The 21848-nt window shown below is 39.3% G+C and overlaps 1 protein-coding gene across 1 annotated transcript; it reads right to left on the bottom strand.

The window, feature by feature from the left end:
* Window positions 1-11794: 11794 nt before the first annotated feature.
* On the bottom strand, window positions 11795-20006 carry LOC310724756 (uncharacterized protein; the record flags this gene model as incomplete). Its single annotated transcript, XM_083539034.1, has 8 exons — window positions 11795-12162; window positions 14026-14106; window positions 14235-14474; window positions 14805-14882; window positions 16969-17433; window positions 18873-19043; window positions 19284-19341; window positions 19939-20006. 8 exons carry the CDS (start codon window positions 20004-20006, stop codon window positions 12025-12027), a joined length of 1299 nt encoding a protein of 432 aa, XP_083395160.1. The 3' UTR covers window positions 11795-12024.
* Window positions 20007-21848: the final 1842 nt, after the last annotated feature.

The following is a 21848-nucleotide window of genomic DNA, read 5'->3' as shown; positions in this document are numbered from 1 at the left end:
TTATTAATACAATTGAGCAGTTATGGGGTCCAGGGCCATGCTCAGGGGCCCAGGAACGGGAGCTTGGTGTGACTGGGATTTAAACTTATGACCTTCTGAGCCAAAGTCAAATGCCTCAACCAATAAGCTACCACTTTTTAGGTATAGATCTGGTGGTTTATGAACATTGTAATTTACTGTGACTGCAATTTCTACGTATAATGAGTCAAGTTTAACCAAATATCTTATCTGGATGGACTTGTTTTGTAGAATGGCAGGTGGGGGAGTTGGGTTAGGGGTTTTCTGTTCAAGCCATGGAGATCAGGTTGAGTGGTGGAAATCATTTAATCCAAGACAAGGCCTTCATTACCTCCATTAAGACTTTATGATGGTTAAAAGATTCCTGATCAATGATCCAACATTCCACAATTTGCCAATTGTGATGTCTAGACGACTGAGACGGAGCATCTCCAGAACAATACATTTTGTGGGGAGTTTTTAATGTAATGGCTGATTTAGGGAATCATTCCAAGTACAATTCATGTATTTCTAAAGACAAATGATGGACCTACTACTTATAAGGTCCTTGTGTTAATATATTATTATGGGTTTCTCTTATTTTATCAGCTGCCAGTCACTTCTGAGCATATTAGATGGAAAATATTAATATACAGACATAGAAATAAATAAACAGACATTTAGATGGTAATAGTGGATTCCTAGAAGGAACTGGCTAATGGAGACATGGTGGCACCTTACACCTTGTTGCTGCCTCACAGCTCAATGTTTCTCAGATTGATCCTGAGCTCAGGTTACTGTCTGTGCAGAGTTTCCTCCAACCACCAGCATGGGGTTTCTCCACCTTACAGAAACATGCCAGTGGGCAAACTGCTTTCTGGTTTAAATGTCCCTTGGTACAATACAGTTACACAGACAGCGTCTTTTCATTATGGCTCATGTTTATCATATATCCAAGATGAAAAGATTTGACATTCCACTTGATAAGATACCAAGGCTTATTTTCAGGAACTAAAGTAAAAGTTCTAAATCTCCTGATTTTACATGCACATTTTTATTAATAAAAACACTACTAGCTTTGTTTTGTTTTTTGACAAAATTCAATGTTGTACTGCAAATTCACGGTGGCAGTCGTCTGTCCTTTCATCACAGTCCAAGTCAAATAGAAATCTGAATTCAGGTCATATTTGAGTAACTACAGTATATAAAACTATACCTATTAACTCAAATTGCATCCATGCATTGAACTTTTATCAGCCTTGTTTAACCTTCTCTCCACTCTGCCACTAAAATTTCTGTCTACATGTGACCTTTTTTTTTATATATGAAGCTCAGAAAGACCCTAAATAGCAGTTTATTTATTTATTTTTTTTACTAATGACTGATCTCATGGATAATGAAAATATTCAGTAGCAGAACTGGAAAATGAGGAATTAATCCTAAGTGATGTATCATGTAAATCACCAAAATTTACTAATTTAATAAATATGTTTCTTTCCAAGTGAACATCACATACAGTTTTATACAGCTACCGGGATTGAAGCTAGTCAAAGGAATTAGCAAAGAGAACAGGCAAACAATGGTAGAAGCTTAACGGTTTGTGGTTGTTATGGAACAGGGAAGGTTCTAGAAAGTAAAAGGAACCAACATGGCTCCCATTCCATACTGCAACAACATGCAATTCTGTCTGGTTTAGAGAGCAAACAGTCACCTGGAGTGACATCTACCATGGAATTACCTGCCCAGTTTAATAATCCTATTAAACTGCTCTGGGATAAAGTGGATCGTAAAGCCCTCTGCCGAGGTCTGAGGCGGAGCGACGCCCTCTGCCGAGGTCTGAGGCGGAGCGACGCCCCTCTGCCCGAGGTCTGAGGCGGAGCGACACCCTCTGCAGATTTCTGAGGCAGAGCAACACCCTCTGCAGAGACCATGACATCAGTGAAGCCCAGGGGCCAGGCGAACACCTTGATGAGGGTTTGGAGTGGAGCGTTGCCCACGGAACTGCCTGTCTTACGGGAACAATCCAAAGATCAATTTGTGGTATTAGAAAATCTACATGAATCTTTACTCAGTAATGTCAATTATTTTAAAGGTAAAAAAATATAAGTACGTAGGCAGAAAAACCACGTGGGATGATCACAAATATACCAAGAGCAATTCTAGAATTTAACCCCTGGGGGTTCATCCTTCAATAAGAATGAATGATGTGCAAACAGTGATGAAATAGAAGCACCTTTGAAGCGGAATGAAAAAGCTAATGGTCATGTTTGTTTGGTGTGTGTATGTGTGTGTGTGTGTGTGTGTGTGTGTGTGTGTGTGTGTGTGTGTGTGTGTGTGTGTGTGTGTGTGTGTGTGTGTGTGTGTGTGTGTGTGTAGGCTTGTAGTATATGACATCTCTTTCCACTAAATAGTCAAACTAACAGAAATGAAAATAATAAAGCATGAGTACTGTGTACAGAATACCTGAAAGAAACATGCATATGAGGTCATCAGGTGGGTGCAAAGGATGAGTTTGATCTGGAGATGAGGAGAGAAGGTAAGACACACTAAAAGCCTTATCTGGTGTGGAGCCAAAATGAATGTACAGTATAAAGAGAAGACGAGTGACTAAGAGTGGATGCATGAAAGAAGGATGGTGTATGTACGCTGCAGCTCGTCCTGGACCAGGGCTTGTGCAGAAAAACAGCTTTTGCAAAGTATATAAAATACTCAATTCAAGTGAAAGTATTGTTACTATTTAAAATTATGTTTATTACCATAGTAAACTACAATTTTTGACGAGTCTAATGTTAGTTTTGCACTTTCACAGAAAAAATAATCTCTTTTTATAATGTCATTTATGATGAGAGAAATTGCAAATGCAGATTCTAAACTCGAGTAAGTTTGAGCAACTCGACGACTATTCACGACTTTCTCAGCCATCAATACATCAGTGCAGTAGTTTCCAGCGCGTGATTTTATCCCATGCATTATTTTTATTTAATTTTTTTACTCGGTAAAGGATATGATTTAACATTAGGTACAATACTTCAAAGAAAACATACTTAAGTAAAATTACAGATTTTAAAAACAACTTTAAATAGAAAGTTTGCTTCCATCCAGGTCTTCAGTCCAGTCAGACTAATAATTGAGAAGTCAGCGTGAGTGAGAAGAACAGTGAGTGTGTACATTTGCATATTATCAGCACAACAATGAAACCGCACACCGTACCACCTGATGCTTTTGCCAAAAGGTAGCATGGATAAATTAAATAAAAGTGGACCAGGAATTGAGCCTTGGGGAACACCATTAAAGCACAGCATGATAAACCAGGGCCTGGACTGCTCAATGAATAAAAAATAACCAGGCTAATTTAGTTTTTGCAATTGTACGTGTTCATTCCCTACACACCGGCTGTCCATTTCAGTCTAAATCAACAAGCGAGGCAGGTATTAGCAATAAAACACAAGGATGAACTAAAGACAACATCAAAGCAACTCAAGGAATTGTACCATAATTATCAGGTACCAAAAAATATATGTATATTAATAAGTCCCACATCACCATAACATGACTCAAGTTTACTAACACTTTAACGAATTTTGAAGTTTGCAGATGATTACTATGTTCTCTGGCTGTAATTCTCAGCACAATATATGGAGAAAAAGAGAAACAAGAAGCCTGAGATTTTTATTCCAATGAACATCAGGCCAGCTGTGAAGCATGAGGGTGGCAGCATCATGCTGAGTTTAAGCATACCATCAAAATAACAAAGCAATGGTTTAAAGACACAGGGTAGCTAATCAGAATGGTTCCCTACGTGGGGAGAGTTTCCGACAATATCAAAATGTTCAATGGAGTCCGAATGAAGTGCAGTAACTAAGAGTTTGTTCTGTTCATCCTATTTTTTTGTTTGTTTGTTTTTTAAAACTCAAAGATTACAATTAGACCCTCAGAAATGTATTATAATATCTAAATAATTAAAAATCCAAAATCAATGGTGATATTTTATGTATATTATTTTCTTGATTTAATTTAATAAACAGTTTATTTTTGCATTATTTTCAAGGTCAACAAACCAAATGCATGTAAAATGCAATTAAAAATAATTAAATACCAAAAGCAGCACTTAAAAAATTAATGAATGTACAATTATCGCTAATTAAAGTGAATTATAAAGTGCAGAACAACGCAACACAGTTCTCTCAGTAGTCAGTCATGGTGACTTCAGTCAGTAGGATATTTTCACCAATGATCAGGAGCTTCCTCATTGTCTGGGTCTCACACCTGGTGTGGCATCATGAGACTGACATGATACAGGGGTGAAAAGCTCAGGATGATGGTGTAAGTGTGATGATTACTGCTGCAGAACGTGTCTTCTGTTCAGTCTTTATGTAATTTAAAGGAGTGTCTCATGTGATCTAGTTGTATGTATACAATGAGGAAGTATGTTAACTTCAGCAATAGTCTTTAGCATTAAACATTGTAAATGAGCTTTTCTGCCTGCTAAAATCTGCGAATTGTGCCATCGTAGTGACAGACAAGTCCGATGCTAGCTGGATTACAGTGACTAGCTCCAACCGAACAAACTGAAAGATGAGAAACGAGGTCCTTCAGAATTCTCCATTGCACCGTTTTCTGATGTTCCAGCACAAAACTTTAACTTTTAATAACAACCAAGTTGTTTTAACCACCCAGACGTTGGGTTAGCACAAAACAAAATAACCCAGCAAACATGGATTTCCCCTGGGTTTACTCCTACTTCCACAAACTGGATTGCCTGCACTCTAGATTGCCCTTCGTCAGTGTATGTGTGTCCTGAGCCACGTGACTGAGTGGTGAAACATCTAGGGATTATTCCTAATGTTCACAAATCCCCTGAGCACAGTGACAGCTAGGACAAGAACAAGTGCCTGTCAGACATAATCTAAGACTAATAATAAGAATAGATCATTAATTTTTTGTGTATCACTATTGTCTTCATGCTGAAGGTCCACACAAGCCAGTTTGATTAAAACACCAGCTCATTAATATTTATTCACAGCGCATAAACACATGCATATGTTTATTTTCGAGACCTTGTAAATGTTCATTACCATTTTAGAACTTGATTGGCGGTTGGTTATGGGGTTCTGCCTGTAAATATTTTGTGTCGCATAAGAAGACAAAAATAATCATCTATGGCTTGTTAAATATACACTATATGGAAAAAAGTATTCTGACACCTGCCATCTGTTCTTCTCCAAACTGTTACCACAAACCTGGAGGCACACAATTGTACAGAATGTCTATAATAACATTTTGGAAACCCACACCGGATCCAGCATGGCAGTGCCCCTGTGCACAAAGCCAGCTCCATGAAGATCTGGAGAAGTTTTTGTGAGGATGGTTTTGAGTGGACTGCTATAGAGCTCTGATCTTAACCATATTAAACACCTTTCGATTGAATGTGAAGGCTGACTGCACCCCAGGCCTCCTCACCTTCTCACCTACATAAAGTCCCTGACTTTACTAACACACTTGTGTCTGATTAACACAAATGTACACAAGCGCACTCCGGAAATCTGGTGGAACATCTTCCCAGAAGAGTGAAGGACCCAAGAGCAAATTGGGACTTAAATTGGAATCTGATGCTCAAAAAGCACAACATGCTTATGACCAGGTGTCCACAAACTTTTGGAGATATAGAGTATATTAAAATGGTTTAAGAAATCTCTCTCTCCCCCTCTCTCTCTCTTTCTCTCCCCTGACTGAGAAAAGATAAATGAATGTATTTTTTCCATTTTCTAACAAGGAAGAAGAAAGATATAAAGCAAGTTAGAAGATCTGGAAACATAATAATCACCTTAAATTCTGTCGCTGTCTGTGCTCCTTTGGGACATGAGATGTTAGGACAATGTGATGAAACGATTTAAGAGAAGATATGAAGAAGGTAGAGTGAAGTCTGCTCGCGGTGCGTGACTGGCAGAAAGACCTAATCTCGCTTTACCAAAAAGTATTAAGGGAGTGAGAGACCTGGCAATTCTAACAAGTACGAAGATATAGAATAAATTAGGAATAGAATTAACTCATTTTCAACACTTCGGGGTGCCATATGGCATGTGTGACACAGTGTAAAAAAATGCACTTTATAATAAAAAAATGGCTCCTTGGACAATTTAACTTACATAATATATTCAAAAGAATTGGGACACCAGACTTTTTTATACATACAGAAACATTTCAGACATAATATTCTTAGGATGGAGTATAATTCCTACTTCACTACCTGACTTTAGTGTAACTCCTGTCGCTGAATGAATCTCTATAAATTTCCATAAAATCTAGTGGAACATCTTCCCAGAAGAGTGGAGGGGATGTTAAAAAATGTGGAATGGGAATGTTAAAAATGATGACATTATAACATTCTGAGTGGTGAAGTGAAGAACATTGATGATCTTCATGATGCCACCTGTTAGCGGGTGGATATTTTTATTAGGCAGCAGGTGAACATTTGTCCTCAAAGTTGATGTTTGAAGCAGGAAAAATTGGCGAGCGTAAGAATTTGAGCGACAAACTGTGACGTCTAGACGTCTGGGTCAGATCGTCTCCAAAACTGCAGCTCTTGTGGGATGTTCCTGGTCTGCAGTGATCAGTATCTATCAAAAGTGCTCCAAGGAAGGAACAGTGGTGAACTGGCGACAGGGTCGTGGGGGAGGAGGATCATTAATGCACGTGTGGAGCGAAGGCTGGTCCGTGGAAACAAACCCATATTTTAGTTGTGCTTTTTAAAGTCTCATTTATCATGACTTTTATTTATTTTAATGAGGTATTAAAGATATGACACTGAAATGTAGGAAAAAAAATGTATACTAAATATATATATATAAAAAAAACCTTCACTCACTGTGCTGTTCCTGTTCCTGAGTCCTGACGAGATATTTTTAAGAGCAGAAATTATAAGCTGAGGTTCTGAATATGCAAATTGCCAGGTTGGTATTTTAAAAAATGTTCTTGAGGAGGTTGGTTGTGTCTGTGAAAATGCTAATGCCTAATACTTTTAAATTTTTACATTTTTATACCAGATTCCCTGCTCCGGTATCACTGAGCAGCACTGAGGTTTTATTTAGAAATTAATTGCAGCTCTTTGGATTTAAACTTCTTCCTCCCTGTTTGCACATTAACCCGATCTTTGCTCCGTCTCTCGTCTCGATAAACTTCCAGTTTGAAGTCAAATTTAGATACGCAGCATTTAAATTCGAGAATGAAGTCAAACTTTCGGCCATGAAATGAGGAAACGTTGGATCATCTTATGTCCGATATATTTTTCCCATATTTCAGATATTCATCACTTGCTATGGCATCGTTTTTTTTTGCACTGCAATCAAAAATCCAATTTTGCAGAGCATAACCTGCCTCTCGAGGGTGCATCAGTGGAGATTTTTGTTTGTAAAGGGGTAATTGCATTTCTAGTCCATGTCATCAGTACGACTAGGAAGTTACACATAATCTAATACATGCAGAACACTGAATGCATTTTCTTGCTATGTAAAACATCTCCAAAGTTTCCAGGTTTTTTCTTTTTTCATTGCAGCTTCACTTACACCCTGCTGCTGCAGGAAAGGTGGTTGGAACTCATAGGATAAATCTACATTACCTTTTACCAAGATCTTTAGACGAGGTTCAAATACTGCTAGAGACTCAGTTCCGAAGGCATCAAGTGGAGGTTTTTCAACCACAGAGGTTTCAGAACAGAGAAGAGTCTTAAAGCATGACTCTTAAAGCATGATAGAGGGATCAGTGGAGCAGTGGTAGAGGATGAAGGGATCAGTGGAGCAGTGGTAGAGGATGGAGGGAACAGTGGAGCAGTGGTAGAGGATGGAGGGATCAGTGGATCAGTGGTAGAGGATGGAGGGAACAGTGGAGCAGTGGTAGAGGATGGAGGGATCAGTGGAGCAGTGGTAGAGGATGGAGGGAACAGTGGAGCAGTGGTAGAAGATGGAGGGATCAGTGGAGCAGTGGGAGAGGATGGAGGGATCAGTGGATCAGTGGGAGATGATGGAGGGAACAGTGGAGCAGTGGTAGAGGATGGAGGGATCAGTGGATCAGTGGGAGATGATGGGGGGAACAGTGGGGCAGTGGTAGAGAATGGAGGGATCAGTGGAGCAGTGGGAGATGATGGCGGGATCAGTGGTAGAGGATGGAGGGATCAGTGGAGAAGTGGTAGAAGATGGAGGGATCAGTGGAACAGTGGTAGAGGATGGAAAGATCAGCAGAGCAGAGGGAGAAGATGGAGGGATCAGTAGAGCAGTGGTAGAGGATGGAGGGATTAGTGGAGCAGTGGGAGATGATGGAGGGATCAGTGGAGCAGTGGGAGATGATGGAGGGTTCACTGGAGCAGTGGGAGATGATGGAGGGATCAGTGGAGCAGTGGGAGATGATGGAGGGATCAATCTAGCAGTGGGAGAAGATGGAGGGAACAGTGGAGCAGTGGTAGAGGATGGAGGGATCAGTGGAGCAGTGGTAGAGGATGGAAAGATCAGCAGAGCAGAGGGAGAAGATGGAGGGATCAGTAGAGCAGTGGTAGAGGATGGAGGGATCAGTGGAGCAGTGGGAAAAGAAGGAAGGATCAGTGGAGCAGTGGGAGATGATGGAGGGATCAGTGGAGCAGTGGGAGAAGATGATACAAAAACATGCATAATGCAGATATTATAATGTGATAAGAGAATATCTTCCCTTAACTCCTACTTACACTCTTATCTGATATTTTGGAAGATTTTTGCAGAGAAAGTGGTAAAACTCTGTAGAAAAGTCATAGCTTTGTAGGTCTTTGCTTTTAATTAATAAACGAGTAAAGAATGTCGAACAAAAAGCATCTTGACATGGAAGACTTTTTTATTTTACATCTGACAAACATATGGGTTTAAATCTCTAAACAAAACACTCCGATCCATTTACACTCCTATTTTATCCCTATATTTATATACCCACAGTGCCAGTATAACTTCCATTTCAACATTAATTAAGCCCAAACCAATCAGGGGAATGGTGTTGAAGTGAGTAATGGACTGAATCATGCCTCAGATTCTTTTAAAGGAATTTAATCACATCTGATGGAACGTTGCAGCTTCTTATTATTCTGTAACAATATTTGGAATCTGCTATCGAGTCCAGCTGAAAATTACATCCCTGCTTTAATCTTCACAGCTTTTCTCTCTGTTGACAAATACAGACGTCGGCTGCTGCCTTGTTCGATTCGCCGGACAGATTTGACGCCGCTAACAGATGATTAATATGGAAAAGAAAATTGGCCACTTCTCGGCGCTGATTTATACGACATGATGTCGTCGCTTGTTCAAAAGATCCCTATCGAAGTAAACAATTTAAATAGTGGCAGCACAGGAAATGCCACAGGGATAAATCAGGCAATACTGACAGGTCCTCACTGAATCAAGACGTTTGCAAGATGCTAAGAAACACTTTGCATAAAGAATTTTACAAATATCCAGATGACAAGTGGCAACAATTCAGAATTTTGATTGTCTAAAGTCAAAACTTTTTACGGTGCATGCCGTTTTACAATTTTATCAGTAAAGTAAGATCTCAAGCAGCTACATAATTCAGTACTCAGGACACTGAGCAGGTAGTGTATATATCAAAATAACTCATTGACGAAAATTTATTTCAACAGGACCGAATTTTATTAGCGCGCAATTAATGCAGCACACACTTCTGTTTGACCATTTATATAAAAAAATAATAAATAAATAAATATAAAAGAGGAAAAATTTAAACATTTATGTCCTTTCTTTACTGATGCGCCGAGTCTCAAATCGAGCTCCAAAATCCGCCATGATGCACACATCCGGCAATTAAAACCGTCCGTGCGGAAACACACTGTAGCAAAAGTTCCGTTTGGTGTCCTGATGATTTACATAATTTAAAACACCACAATTATTTTAAAACATTTACAAGAATATTTGGTCTTCATGCTCTATGTTGAGTTTGGTTTCACTAATAATAAACATACATTTGCATAAAGCATCATATCGTTCTGCTAGATTTTGTGGAGATTCATTTATCTACAAAGGTGTTAGTAAAGTCAGGTAGTGATGGAGGTGAGAAGGTAAGAAGGTAAGAAGGTGAGGAAGCCTGGGGTGCTTTTAGAGTTTACATCCATCCCAAAGGTGTTGAATAGGTTTGGAGCTCTATAGCAGTAGATCTTCATGGAGCTGGCTTTGTGCACATTGTCATGTTGGAAAAGATTTGGGTCTCCTAGTTCAAGTGAAGGCAACATTTCATGCTGCATCCAAAGACTACTATTGTGGGACTTTGTGGTAACAGTTTGGTGAAGAACAACATCTGGCTGAAAAAATCAGTGACTACTGAGGAATTTAGAAGTCAGCGAGCGAGGAAAGTGAATGAGCGCCACACTAAATCAGTCGGAATATTTAGATGTCCTTCATTCCTACAGTAGTTCTCTGTAGTGCTTCGAGTACTCAGTTATCAGGGAACGGATTTCTTCGTGATCTCACTTCACCGACTCTTTCATCCTTCTTCTTATTATTATTTCTATTATAGCATCCGTTTGTTTTTTTTTTGTTTTTGTTTTTTTAGAAGTGAAGCTTGGTAACGAGCACGCATGCACGAGCAGCCAAGTCGTTTTGATGCACATTGCATTTCAAAAGAAGAACAGATGCATATTTCATGTGTTCGCCAAGAGATTCGAGATGCATCCTGCCGTCAGTTTGCGGCGCGTCGCCTATCGGCAGCGAATCTTCAAACAAAAAGGATGCCACGGCTCCTGTGTGCAAATTGTTTTGATAGATGCAAAAATCGATTCCCGTCACAGAGACGAGTTACTGATGAAGCTATTGATGAAGAAATTTCCACTAGTAGGCAAACAGCTGATACGAAGGTTTTTTTACTTGGAGGTGATTCCAGATGTAGATATTTTGCAGTACACATGAGAAGAGTTTTTTCAACTTTTCTCCATTAGCATTTAATTATTATTTATCCATTATTTCAGGAAAGCAAACCCTTTACATGTCAAGAAAATAATCAGAATACTTATTTATTACAATTTTCTCAATGCATTTTTATATAGATATAAACATAATGTATATTAAATACACCAAATGACTAAAAGGAGTTAAAATGTATGGAAATACGTTATATATTATTATGAACATAAATTAATTAAAGACGAATTGACTGGAAATTAAAATGTTAAAATAAATAGGTTTCACATGGACACTAGAACATAATGGACGCCTCCAGTCTAAATAACAGTGCGGTCAATATTCCTTTATATCGATACTGTACCCAAAGGCTTCGTTAGTTTGTCTGTTCATTGCTATAATCAGTTGCTTATCAGCTTATTGTCAACCTTCCAACACACACTCTCAGGCAGGATTCAGGATTGTGTGTAAAAAAAACATCCAATTAAATATATAAACAGGTTTTGATATACACTGTGTGACCAGCAGCAGGAGGACACCAGATTTTTGTTATTTGGTTCTTCTTCAAACAAGTTTACCAAATAGTTGGAGGTACACACTTGTGTCGGTCGTCTTTGGATACAGTTGCATTACATTTTCCTTTCACTTAAACAAGGAGACCCAAACCTGTTCCAGAACGACAATGCTCCTGTGCACAAAGACAGCTCCATGAAGATCTGCTTTACATGGGATGGAAATGTGTGGAAGATCTCCTGCTATAAAGCTCCAAACTTACTGAACACCGCTGGGATGAATGTGAACGCTGAACGCACCCCAGGAAACTTCTCACCTTCTCACCTACATCACTACTTGAAATCTCCACAAAGTGGAAAACGGGATGTTCAAAAATAAGCGCACACCCTTTTTCTCGGGTGTCCACAAACCTTTGTTCATATAGTGTATTTATAGTGAAATAAATAAAAGTTCTACCTGCATGAATATAAAACTAGATCTTATTCCTACAAGGAATACAATGTCCGACAGTCAGAGGAAATTCCCAGGTTCCGTCTTTTCTCTTACGATTCGTGGAACATCTGTCTCGCCGGGCTTCATGTAGAATCCAGTATTATCATGGTGAATAAAAGGCACTGTTGAAGTCTGAATAGATGTGGTTATCAGGGTTATTGATTTCCTCGAGGTCGCTAAGTGTCAGCGCGTCCACGTCTTCATCTGAGGTAGAGGGACGAGTCAGAATAATCCGAGGTATCTGGAGATAATAATTTGGGAGGAGACGCAGGTGTAGATTCTTACATTTCTTTTAAATCAAGCGGGTGTCAGGATTATGGCCCTGGAATACAATTTCTATACAATGTCACGTGTCAATCATCACTCACGCATCACTTCCTTTCACCTTGACGAGCACTTGGGTGGAGTTTTCACAGCATGTTGTCTCACGTTTGTCGTTCCATGCTTCTATATTCCGTGCTTGCATCTGCTCCCGGCTCTTTACAGCATGAGCAGACAATAAGAAACACGGAGCAATAAATATGAGACGTGGTGAGGATTTATGCAAGTGCTGATCAAGGTGGCGTGGTAGAGCCGTGAGCGGTTTAGTCATGTGACCAGATCATGTGATGATATGATGGAGATCGTAGTGCAGCAGAGGTGGTAAAAGCCCACACATCCTTCACTCAGTAGAAGTGCAGATACTGATGTTTTAAAAGATTCTGGTAAAAGTTGAAGTTCTGACTGCACTTTTTCACTCAAGTTAAAGTAAAGAAGTTTGAGATGTTCTTCAGTAAAAAGTAGTGATTATTTCTACCTGATTTAGTGTCACGCTGTAACTGAACTTCACGTCATATTAATATAAAATAATTTAAAATGTTCTCTAATGAATGAATCCAGACTGAAGATCCACCATATAGAACACAAGCAGAGAGAAGATGATGATGATGATGATGATGATCAGGAACTTCTCTGTTCTCAGTCATGTTCTCATCACTGACTCCCTCTGTCTCATCTAAGTTAACCCCAGACTTCTTACTGCCTTCTGCCTGCTCATTGTGAGCTTCAGAAACTAGTCTACGTCTGTGGTGTGAGAGAGAGACAGGAAACGATGCACCAGTGGATTGAAGAAGTGACAGGAAGCAGGTTGATGTGCTGAAAACTGCGAAATATCGATCATGTCACCAAATAGATTCAAACTAAAGACTGGTTTGAAAATCGAAGAAGTAAAAAGTACAGATATTTGTGTCAAAAATTTTATGAGGGGAAGTAAAAAGCTGAAAAATAAATATTGAATTTAAATACTGATCCGGGGAAAATCGACTTAATTACAGTACTAAAGTATTTGTACTTCATTGCTTCTCACTGCTGTAGTCCAGGGCCATGATCTTCACACTGAGCAATAATACATAGATGTAGATTTAAAGCAGTTTCATTAAGAGTAAACTCCTGAGCAACAAACACAACACAGGCAAAATAGGACACTTTTAATGTGCATTGTTTAGAATGAGTTTTAGAACAAATAGAAAAAAAGAAAGAACAAAGAAAGAAGCTTTATACTTTACAGTATAAATGTGAACTTCTTTCTTTGCATTTCTCAGCAATGTCAGAAGTTGAGATCAAAGTGCAGGTTCAGCCATGATACAGTGCATTCCCCTGGCACATTAAGGGTTAAGAGCCATGCTCAGGGGCCCCAGGAGTGGCAGCTTGGCAACACACACAGCTGGCAGCTTGGGCTTAAACCCACAGCCATCTGATGAGTAACTCAGAGCCTTAACTACTGCGCTACCACCTCTCCCATACTTACATACATTTTAATTATCAGGATTTTACCTTCTTGGTGTGCAAGAAGGCAGAATAAAGTAAGTGACAAAAGTAAGCAGCAGAAATTTGCGTCGTCGCGTCTCATAGGGTGTTTTAATTCTTGTTCATTGTCTGACCAATGATTTGTTGTTGCATCATATTTTGGCAATTTTTTTAATATTAACATTTAATAATAGGTCAAAGAAGCTTCTGTGCCGCATGAACCTCTTGTGGAACCCATGTAGATCTGTGTGTAGGCCATGAAATTCATTCTAAACATGTAGCGAAAAGCTCGAAGATGCAAACGCAGATATTTGCTTACCGTCGTGCCGTGAGTCCCAACCTGCAGACTGTTTTTTTTAAACGTGTCACTTCCTGCTGTTCTGTCCTGTTCAAGGTCACTCTAATGACAAAACGAGAGAAAGATTTTATTTGAGGAAAATAATAAATCATGCGTATACATTTAAGGGGAAAGTGACAAAAGGGGTGACAAATGGTGTGAAGGATCTTGTTTTATAGATTTGCACACACCAGTCCTTTGCCATTGCAGACCACAGCCTCGATCCTGTTAGCTAACGAGCTGCAGTTAATTGCGTTCTCCTTGTAACCAATCAGAAGCCCTGCGTTTGAGTCTTCAGGCTCGTGGGACACTCGATTCTCTGCTGGTTCGAGTCTCTGTCTGAGTATTTTCATCTTGATACAGCCGCCGGCCTGGCGCAGAGTGCTGACCGCCTCGTGATGGCTGACCCCCTGCATGTCCTGCCCGTTCACCTACAGGCATGAAAAAAAAATTAGACACAGATTAAGGGGTGAAGAAACCTTGCGAATGTGAAGCGAATCAGCAGGGGAAATCAGAAGGCACTGGAGCTGTGGCCAATATTGGAGCTGTGGATGAAACTCAGTAGAACCATATTCATTAAGTCTGGTTGCTGATAAAGTCTCCGAGGGCATTAACTACGCCTGTGTCTAAGTGCTAATGACCTCCAATGGCCAGCAGAGAAATATCTCCATGGACTGCAATGTAACCCCTGTGCAATCAAGCTGTGGGGTTTTTTTTTTTGTTTGTTTGCTTTTTTGAGGTTCTCTATAAAATGTTCTCACCTCTAGCACCCTGTCTCCAATGTGAACCCCTGCCTTCTCAGCTGGACCTCCTTTGCTTACTCTTGAAATGAAGATCCCCTTAGACAGAAAGAACAAAATCAGGGTTGCAGTTTTATTTATATTCGTCACTATTTAAATCACAGCTGGAATGTCTGATTTTATTATTTTTTTATTTCCACATATATTTATATAAATATACCAGTCTGTCGATTAGTGTTTTTCATTACCAGAACACTTTCGAAAGGCACGACTCGTCTTAATTTCGTCCCGTTTCTATAGTAACAACACGATATACGATTATACACACGGTGTCTCTATATGAACTAATTAATTTTTTTAAATAAAATAAAAAGTGTGTTATTGCTGATCAGGAGATGTCTCCTGCAAGGAGACACAAGGAGCCTCGTTGTATTTAAGTCTCCTGTGTCAGTCAGACCCAAAGCTACTATTTTGCTTCCTGACATGGGAAATTGTTCAGGACAGAACGTTTTGCGGCTTGTCGAAGCTGTCGAAAAAGATGCGATGGATTTGTTTTTTCTCGGTCTTATATAAATCAGGAGAGAAACGGAAAAAAAAAAGCTGAGCAGAGAACAAAGAGTTTTCATCTGTTATAATTTGTACAAGTAAGAAGCTGAAATGAAGCTGGACAAGAATTAAATTGTACGACGTAATAAAGAAAGAATAGTTTGACCACGTGCTCTGGTTTAATAAGGAATAAAACTCCTGGAGTTTATAAAAAAAGAGATAATAAAAAGGTTTTGGTGAAAGATGCTCTGTGTGTGTGTGTGTGTGTGTGTGTGTGTGTGTGTGTGTGTGTGTGTGTGTGTGTGTGTGTGTGTGTGTGTGTGTGTGTGTGTGTGTGTGTGTGTGTGTCGGGCGGGGGGAATCTGGAAACCTGGAATCTGATATGCAAAGAATTATTTATTGTATTCACATAACAGCTTTTTTTGCTGAAATGTGCTACTTTTCGGACTAAAATCATTTCCAGGTACATAAACGTGTGTATATTTGTCCCAAGTCATATACCAGAGTACAACATACTGCATAATGACATGCGTTCGTGCATCCTATGGACTTTAATTACGTTTTCCTGATGGATTTTTGAATTTGTTTGCTAAGTGATCTTTGAAAATAGGGATTTGTAAAAGAATGGGAAACATGTCTGTCTCCATTTACTCGGGTTTCTTCTGGATTTTCTTGTTTGATAAATCTTCACCTTCCAAAAACATGCATATACACTGTTTTGCCAAAAGTTTGTGAACACCTGGTCATAAGTATGTGTGTTTTTTGAGCATCTCATTTCACAATTTGCTCTTCTAATTCCCTTCAATCTACTGGGAAGATGTTTCACTACATTTTGGAATGTGCTTGTGGACATTTGTGTTCATCAGTCACAAGTGTGTGAGTAAAGTCAGGTACTGATGCAGGTGAGAAGGTGAGGAGGCCTTGGGTGCAGTCAGCGTTCACATTCATCCCAAATGTTCAGTAAAGGATGAGATCAGAGCCCTGTAGTAGGCCATTCAAGATCTTCCTCGCTAAACCATGTAAATTAGATCTTCATGAAGTTCACTTTGTGCACAGGAGCATTACCATGCTGGAACAGGTTTGAATCTTTAACTTCAAGTGAACACAAAATGTTATTGTACTGCATCCAAAGACGTCCTGTAGAATTGTGTGCCTACAGCTTTGTGGAAACAGTTTGGAGAAGAACCTTAAATGGCAGGAAAGGTCAGGTGTCCCAATACTTTTGTCCATATAGTGCAAGTCGATTGCTTACGCTAAGTTCCAGTTTAGTGTAAATAAGTGTGTAGATATGTATAGGCAGTGATCCGAGGTGGTTCATTGGTTAAGGCCCTGGATTACTGATCATCAGGTTCAGGGTTTAAGCCCCAGCACCTGATGAGAGAGGAACTTAACTCCATCTGCTTCATGGGTGCCATACCATGTCTGACCCTGTGCTCTGATTCCAGCAATGTTAGAAAGCAAAGAAGGAATTTCACTGTGCTGTAAAAGTAAATTTGACGAGTCTAAAATTCCCAATCCCGGGAATATTCCAGTTTAGATATCAAACAATATCACAATGTGGTTTTATTGTGGGAAGGGAATCATCACCAGGTTAATACTAATGTGTTCATGTGTTAGAAAGAGAAGTGAGAAAAATCACCTCATCGTTCTGGATGAAGGGCAGAGAGCCCCTGCCTCCAGCAATACTGATCCCTAAACCATCTCTCAGGCCACTAACTTTGATTAGGAGCTGACAGGAAGAGAGTGGGAGAGAAAGAGAGAGCAGAGTAAAAGAGAGCAAGCTGATATAAGGAAAAGCACACCAGCTGTGACATATATGACAAATGACATGCATTTCTGTGTTTGCAGCATACAAAGCATATGTGGGTTTGACAAATGATGCAACATCTCGTTCTTGATGCCTCACTCTTAACGGCCCTTGTGAGATGCCTGACTTGTGTGGATGAAAAAGCTCTGATACACCTGCCTCTGGATCAGGGTGCTCCTGGCCTCGTTCCCCTGGAGGACGAGCAGCCGGATAGTGTGCTCGGAATACCTGCAGCTTCTTGTTCCTACACGGTTGCCTCAATCTCTGTACAGTTCTTCCGGTCTCTGAGGAATAAGTCTGAGAAAAAGAAAAGAAAGAGACATTAATAATTACTTTAGCACAGTTTTATTAGTAAACTTTGGACATTGCAGTTGAGAGAATTCCAACGTTTACTGGGTTCTAAAGGAAGAACCAAAATCACACCTAATCAAGCAGCTGGATTTGTTTTGGACATGTTGTGTCAAACACATGTGTCACTTAGATTAGATTAGATTAGATTAGATTAGATTAGATTAGATTAGATTTATCTTTGTCATTGCACATGTTACGGTACAAGTGTAGAAATACAGTGAGCATCTAACATCTAGTGTGAAATATGTACAGATGTACAGGCTAGTAAGTAATGATTGATGTAATGAATAAAAAATGAATATTTAATGAATAATTAATGAATATTTAATAAAATCAATAGCTTGAATATAAATAAACATTACACGAATAGAGGATTATATACAATGAGTACAATAGTCATGGATAATGCAATGAAGGAGATATTGCATACAGTGTTTATGAAAAGGTTGTATACATACATACATACATGTCAAAAGTAAGTGCACCCCTCACATTTCAGCATCTATTTTCGTATCTTCTCAATGGACAATACTACAGAAACGAAACTTGGGTATATTTTAAAGGAGTCGGTGTGCAGTTTGTACAGCAGCACAGATTTACTGTCCTCTAAAAAATAACAACATACAGACATTATTGTCTGAATAACTGCCGACAAAAGTGAGTAGACCCTAAGTCATATCATCATGTTCATGCAAATTTGTGTATCTTCTATCAGCGCAGTTAAAATTTGGTGCTTTGAGTCTAATGCTCTCATACTGACCACTGGATGTTCAACATGGAGGATTTGAGAATTAGAATTGTGGCTCCGCATGAAGATGCTGAAGCTGTAAGAAGATCAGTATCACCCTGAAACTGAGTAACAGTACAGTGATCAGGGTCTTACAGAGGGTTTCACTCAGAACAGACCTCACAAGGGTCATGATTGTTGAATTGATTATTGAAGCCTTTATTTTCAAAAGTGTATATATTTGTCCAAAAAATAATACCAAGAAGAAATAAAGTAAAAACATTTTAGAAATGTAAAGCTCTCGAATTATAAACCAGACTAAAACTACACGAGGCCATGCATTATAATCGTTTTTTCTTTCTTGTTTTCTCGTGCTCTTGACATAACGAGTTGTTTTCTGTGATGATGCTTCCTCTAGAACATGCTTTTTTTTTTTTTCAGAATAAACAAAAAAATGAAGTAATAAACACGAGGAAACAATGTTTGCTTTGTGTCAAGACCCTAAAAAAATGACGTTTTGATGACGAGAAAGAAAAAACAAATGTAACGCGTGGCCTCTTAGGACTTCTGTAACTGAAAAGCCCTCGGGATAAATTCCACAACGTCGTCAACACACACAAATAATACGAATAGAATGGAGCTTGTGAGATGCTGTGACCTCAGGATTGTGCTGCTGTATCTCTTCAGCGTCTTTCTCCGGGCTCGAGCTGTTCACCGGAAAGAGGCCGAGAGTGCCACGGAACTTCTCGCTCCCCAAAATCCAGCGAAGGCCAGGAAGACCCCAGACGTGGTTGGCATTACTCCCAGAATGCTTAGCGGACTGGTGGCCCTACAGGTGACGACAGAGCACATCGTGGTGAGGAAGTGAAGATCTTTTAACTGGCACACGGATTGATGATCTAGAGCTGGTTTCCACACATGCTGCCTTCACTCTTCTTTCAACTAGAACATGGCTGTGTGGATTTACATTCATTCGTATGTACACTATGGAATTTGGAAACTGGGGTGGTAAAAGGTGGAAAGAAACATGGCCACACAGACACATGCACATATTACAACAAAGCTAAACCTTGGAGCTCTTAAGCCTGGCCAGTGAACCTACTGGCTTGTTGTTGGGAGGTTTGGAGCTGCTCGGAGAACCCAAAAGAATCCCTAAACCGACACATATAACTCAAGTTCAGACTTAAACCCTGGGAGTATGAGAGGCAACTCTACTGCTACTGATCACATATGCTGAAAAACTCAATCAGTTCTAACACTCTTTTTGGAAATGATAATTTTTCTCCAGTGGCAGAAAGTGTGATTTGGTGCATTTTTTCAAAACCTGTATAAAAACGGGGCGAAAATATATTTTAATCCACTTGAGAATAACATTTTATGTAAAACTGGTGAACTAGTCCTGAACGCAATATTCAATTTTATGGTGAAATTTTTCTCGCCGGCTCCGAGGGTCACTGTCTGTTTAAGAAATAATACATGTAGACCTCAGGTGTCTTCCCTCTGGCTGGAAGTGTAACATGCTCGTTTTGCATACAATAAATACATTTAATATCAAATTCAGGACTTTAAATTCTGTTGAAATATTAATGATCTCACTTGAGTGGGCAAAGGTTTCACAAACATAAGCTAATATTTTATTGCTATGCTGCTCACCTTCCTAAACATTGCTCAGTCTTGGGACTAAGAGATCACTTCCTGACTTTGGGGTTAATCGTTACACCTACTGGACAAAAATGGGAACTGCAACAAGTGCGAATTGAGGCCCATTGGGACTTGACTCCCGCTGCCCCATACTTAATAGATGAGGAGCTGTGGTCAACAATCCATCGGCCTGTCATCATGACATCATTTTATAAACAAGGCACACATTATGGATATCTACTGACCACTGATTTGATTCTGCATGTTTATTAAACCCTGCTGTTCCTGGAACACTGTCCCCTTTATGGTGGCAGAGCTGTACCTAGGGGCAATTTAGTGTAGCCAATCCACCTAACGGGATAAAACCTCAGAACATGTAGAAGAAGATTCGGAATCACATAGAGAGGCAGTAATCCGCCTGAACTGACCGGGATCCCACCAGGGACCCTGGAGCTATGAGGCTGGAATATTAGCATGTTTATTATCCATCCAGTGACACGTTTTGCTCACTTGCATTGTGAAATTGAATGCAATCTTGTATTCAATAATGTATTTTTTTTTTGTAGGTACTAATAAAGGTAGCAGTTGCTATACATAATATGGGCAGAATTTGTGGACCATCAAAGCCATACATTGTTCTTCCCCCCAAACAATGTTGGAGCAATACACTGTAAATGAAAAATTTCCCATCCCAGCACAAAGCGACCTCTATGAAGACACTGTTGTTGCTGTGAAGGTTAAAGTGGAAAATCTTGAGGGTCCTGCAAAGAGCACTGACCTCCTCAACCCCACTGAACACCTCTGGGAAGAACTGAAACACAGACCACCTGACATCACCGCCTGACCCTTACTAATGCTTTTGTGGCTGAATTGATAAATCAATACCCTCTAAAATGTGGTAGAAGAAAGCCGTCGCAGGAGAGTGGGGATTATTATAAAAGCTAAAAGAAGGTTGTGTCCACCAGTGGGGAGAACATCAACATCCACCAGGGACTCCTTACAGGTAGGCAAGCAAAAGATTTCAACATCAGAAAGAATAGAGAGGGATGAATGAGTTGAAGAATGAAAAGAACACAATTTTGTTTGGTACAAAAAATAAATAAATTACAGTCAAGAAATAAACAGTAAATCTATAGGAACATTAAGCCATTTTTTTTGTTTGCTACAAAATTTGTTTTAATTGTTAGATTCTTTTCTTTTCTTTTTTTTCTTTTTTTTAAGGTTGTCGTGATTGAACTCCACCACGCTCTGCCCCCAATCTGGATCGGGAACATCTGGATGATGTTACATTAAATAAAACCCTCGATAAAAATGAGCATATCAAAATTTCCCATGAATAAAATACATTCATCACGTTAAAAGAGAATATTCCACCACTCGTTTTATCAGAAAATAAAAAACACCGGGCTGTCAAGTCAATTATTTAAAAAAAAAAATTACAATAATTCATGATTTCCATCGTCTGCATGATTAAAGAGCAAGAGGAACGTCCTTGTGATAATTAACCCGAAATAAAAATACATCAAGTCCACTTAGAAATCTAATATATTGGTATTATTAATGAACCAGGGGCATCACTGCTCACGGGATCGAGATGGAACAAAAGGCTCAGGACACCAGGTTGTTGTTTTTTCTCAAGCCAGATGTGGTTCTTCCATAAATTGTTACCCCAAATTTGGAAGTCTTTGGATGCTGGAGCATGAAATTGGAAACCCGAACCTGCAATGCGCACTTGCACACAAAGCTCCATGAAGATCTGCTTTAGAGCTCAGACCTCAACCAGACTGACTGCACCCCAGACCTCCTCACCTCAAGGTCAAATTTAAAGAAGTTTAATTGCTGTTTCTTAATAAGGACACATGACCTTCGTTCCTAATCCTGGCACAGGATAATAAATAATAATTCTAATAAAAAAAATACATATAAAAAATATAATAATAAAATGTGTCAATTTTTTTCTTTACAATACATTAAACATCTATAAATTTTCAGG

This window comes from Silurus aristotelis (genome assembly GCF_946808225.1).
Source record: "Silurus aristotelis genome assembly, chromosome: 4".
NCBI classification, from domain to species: domain Eukaryota; kingdom Metazoa; phylum Chordata; class Actinopteri; order Siluriformes; family Siluridae; genus Silurus; species Silurus aristotelis.
This window is presented reverse-complemented; position numbering and strand designations above follow the sequence as displayed.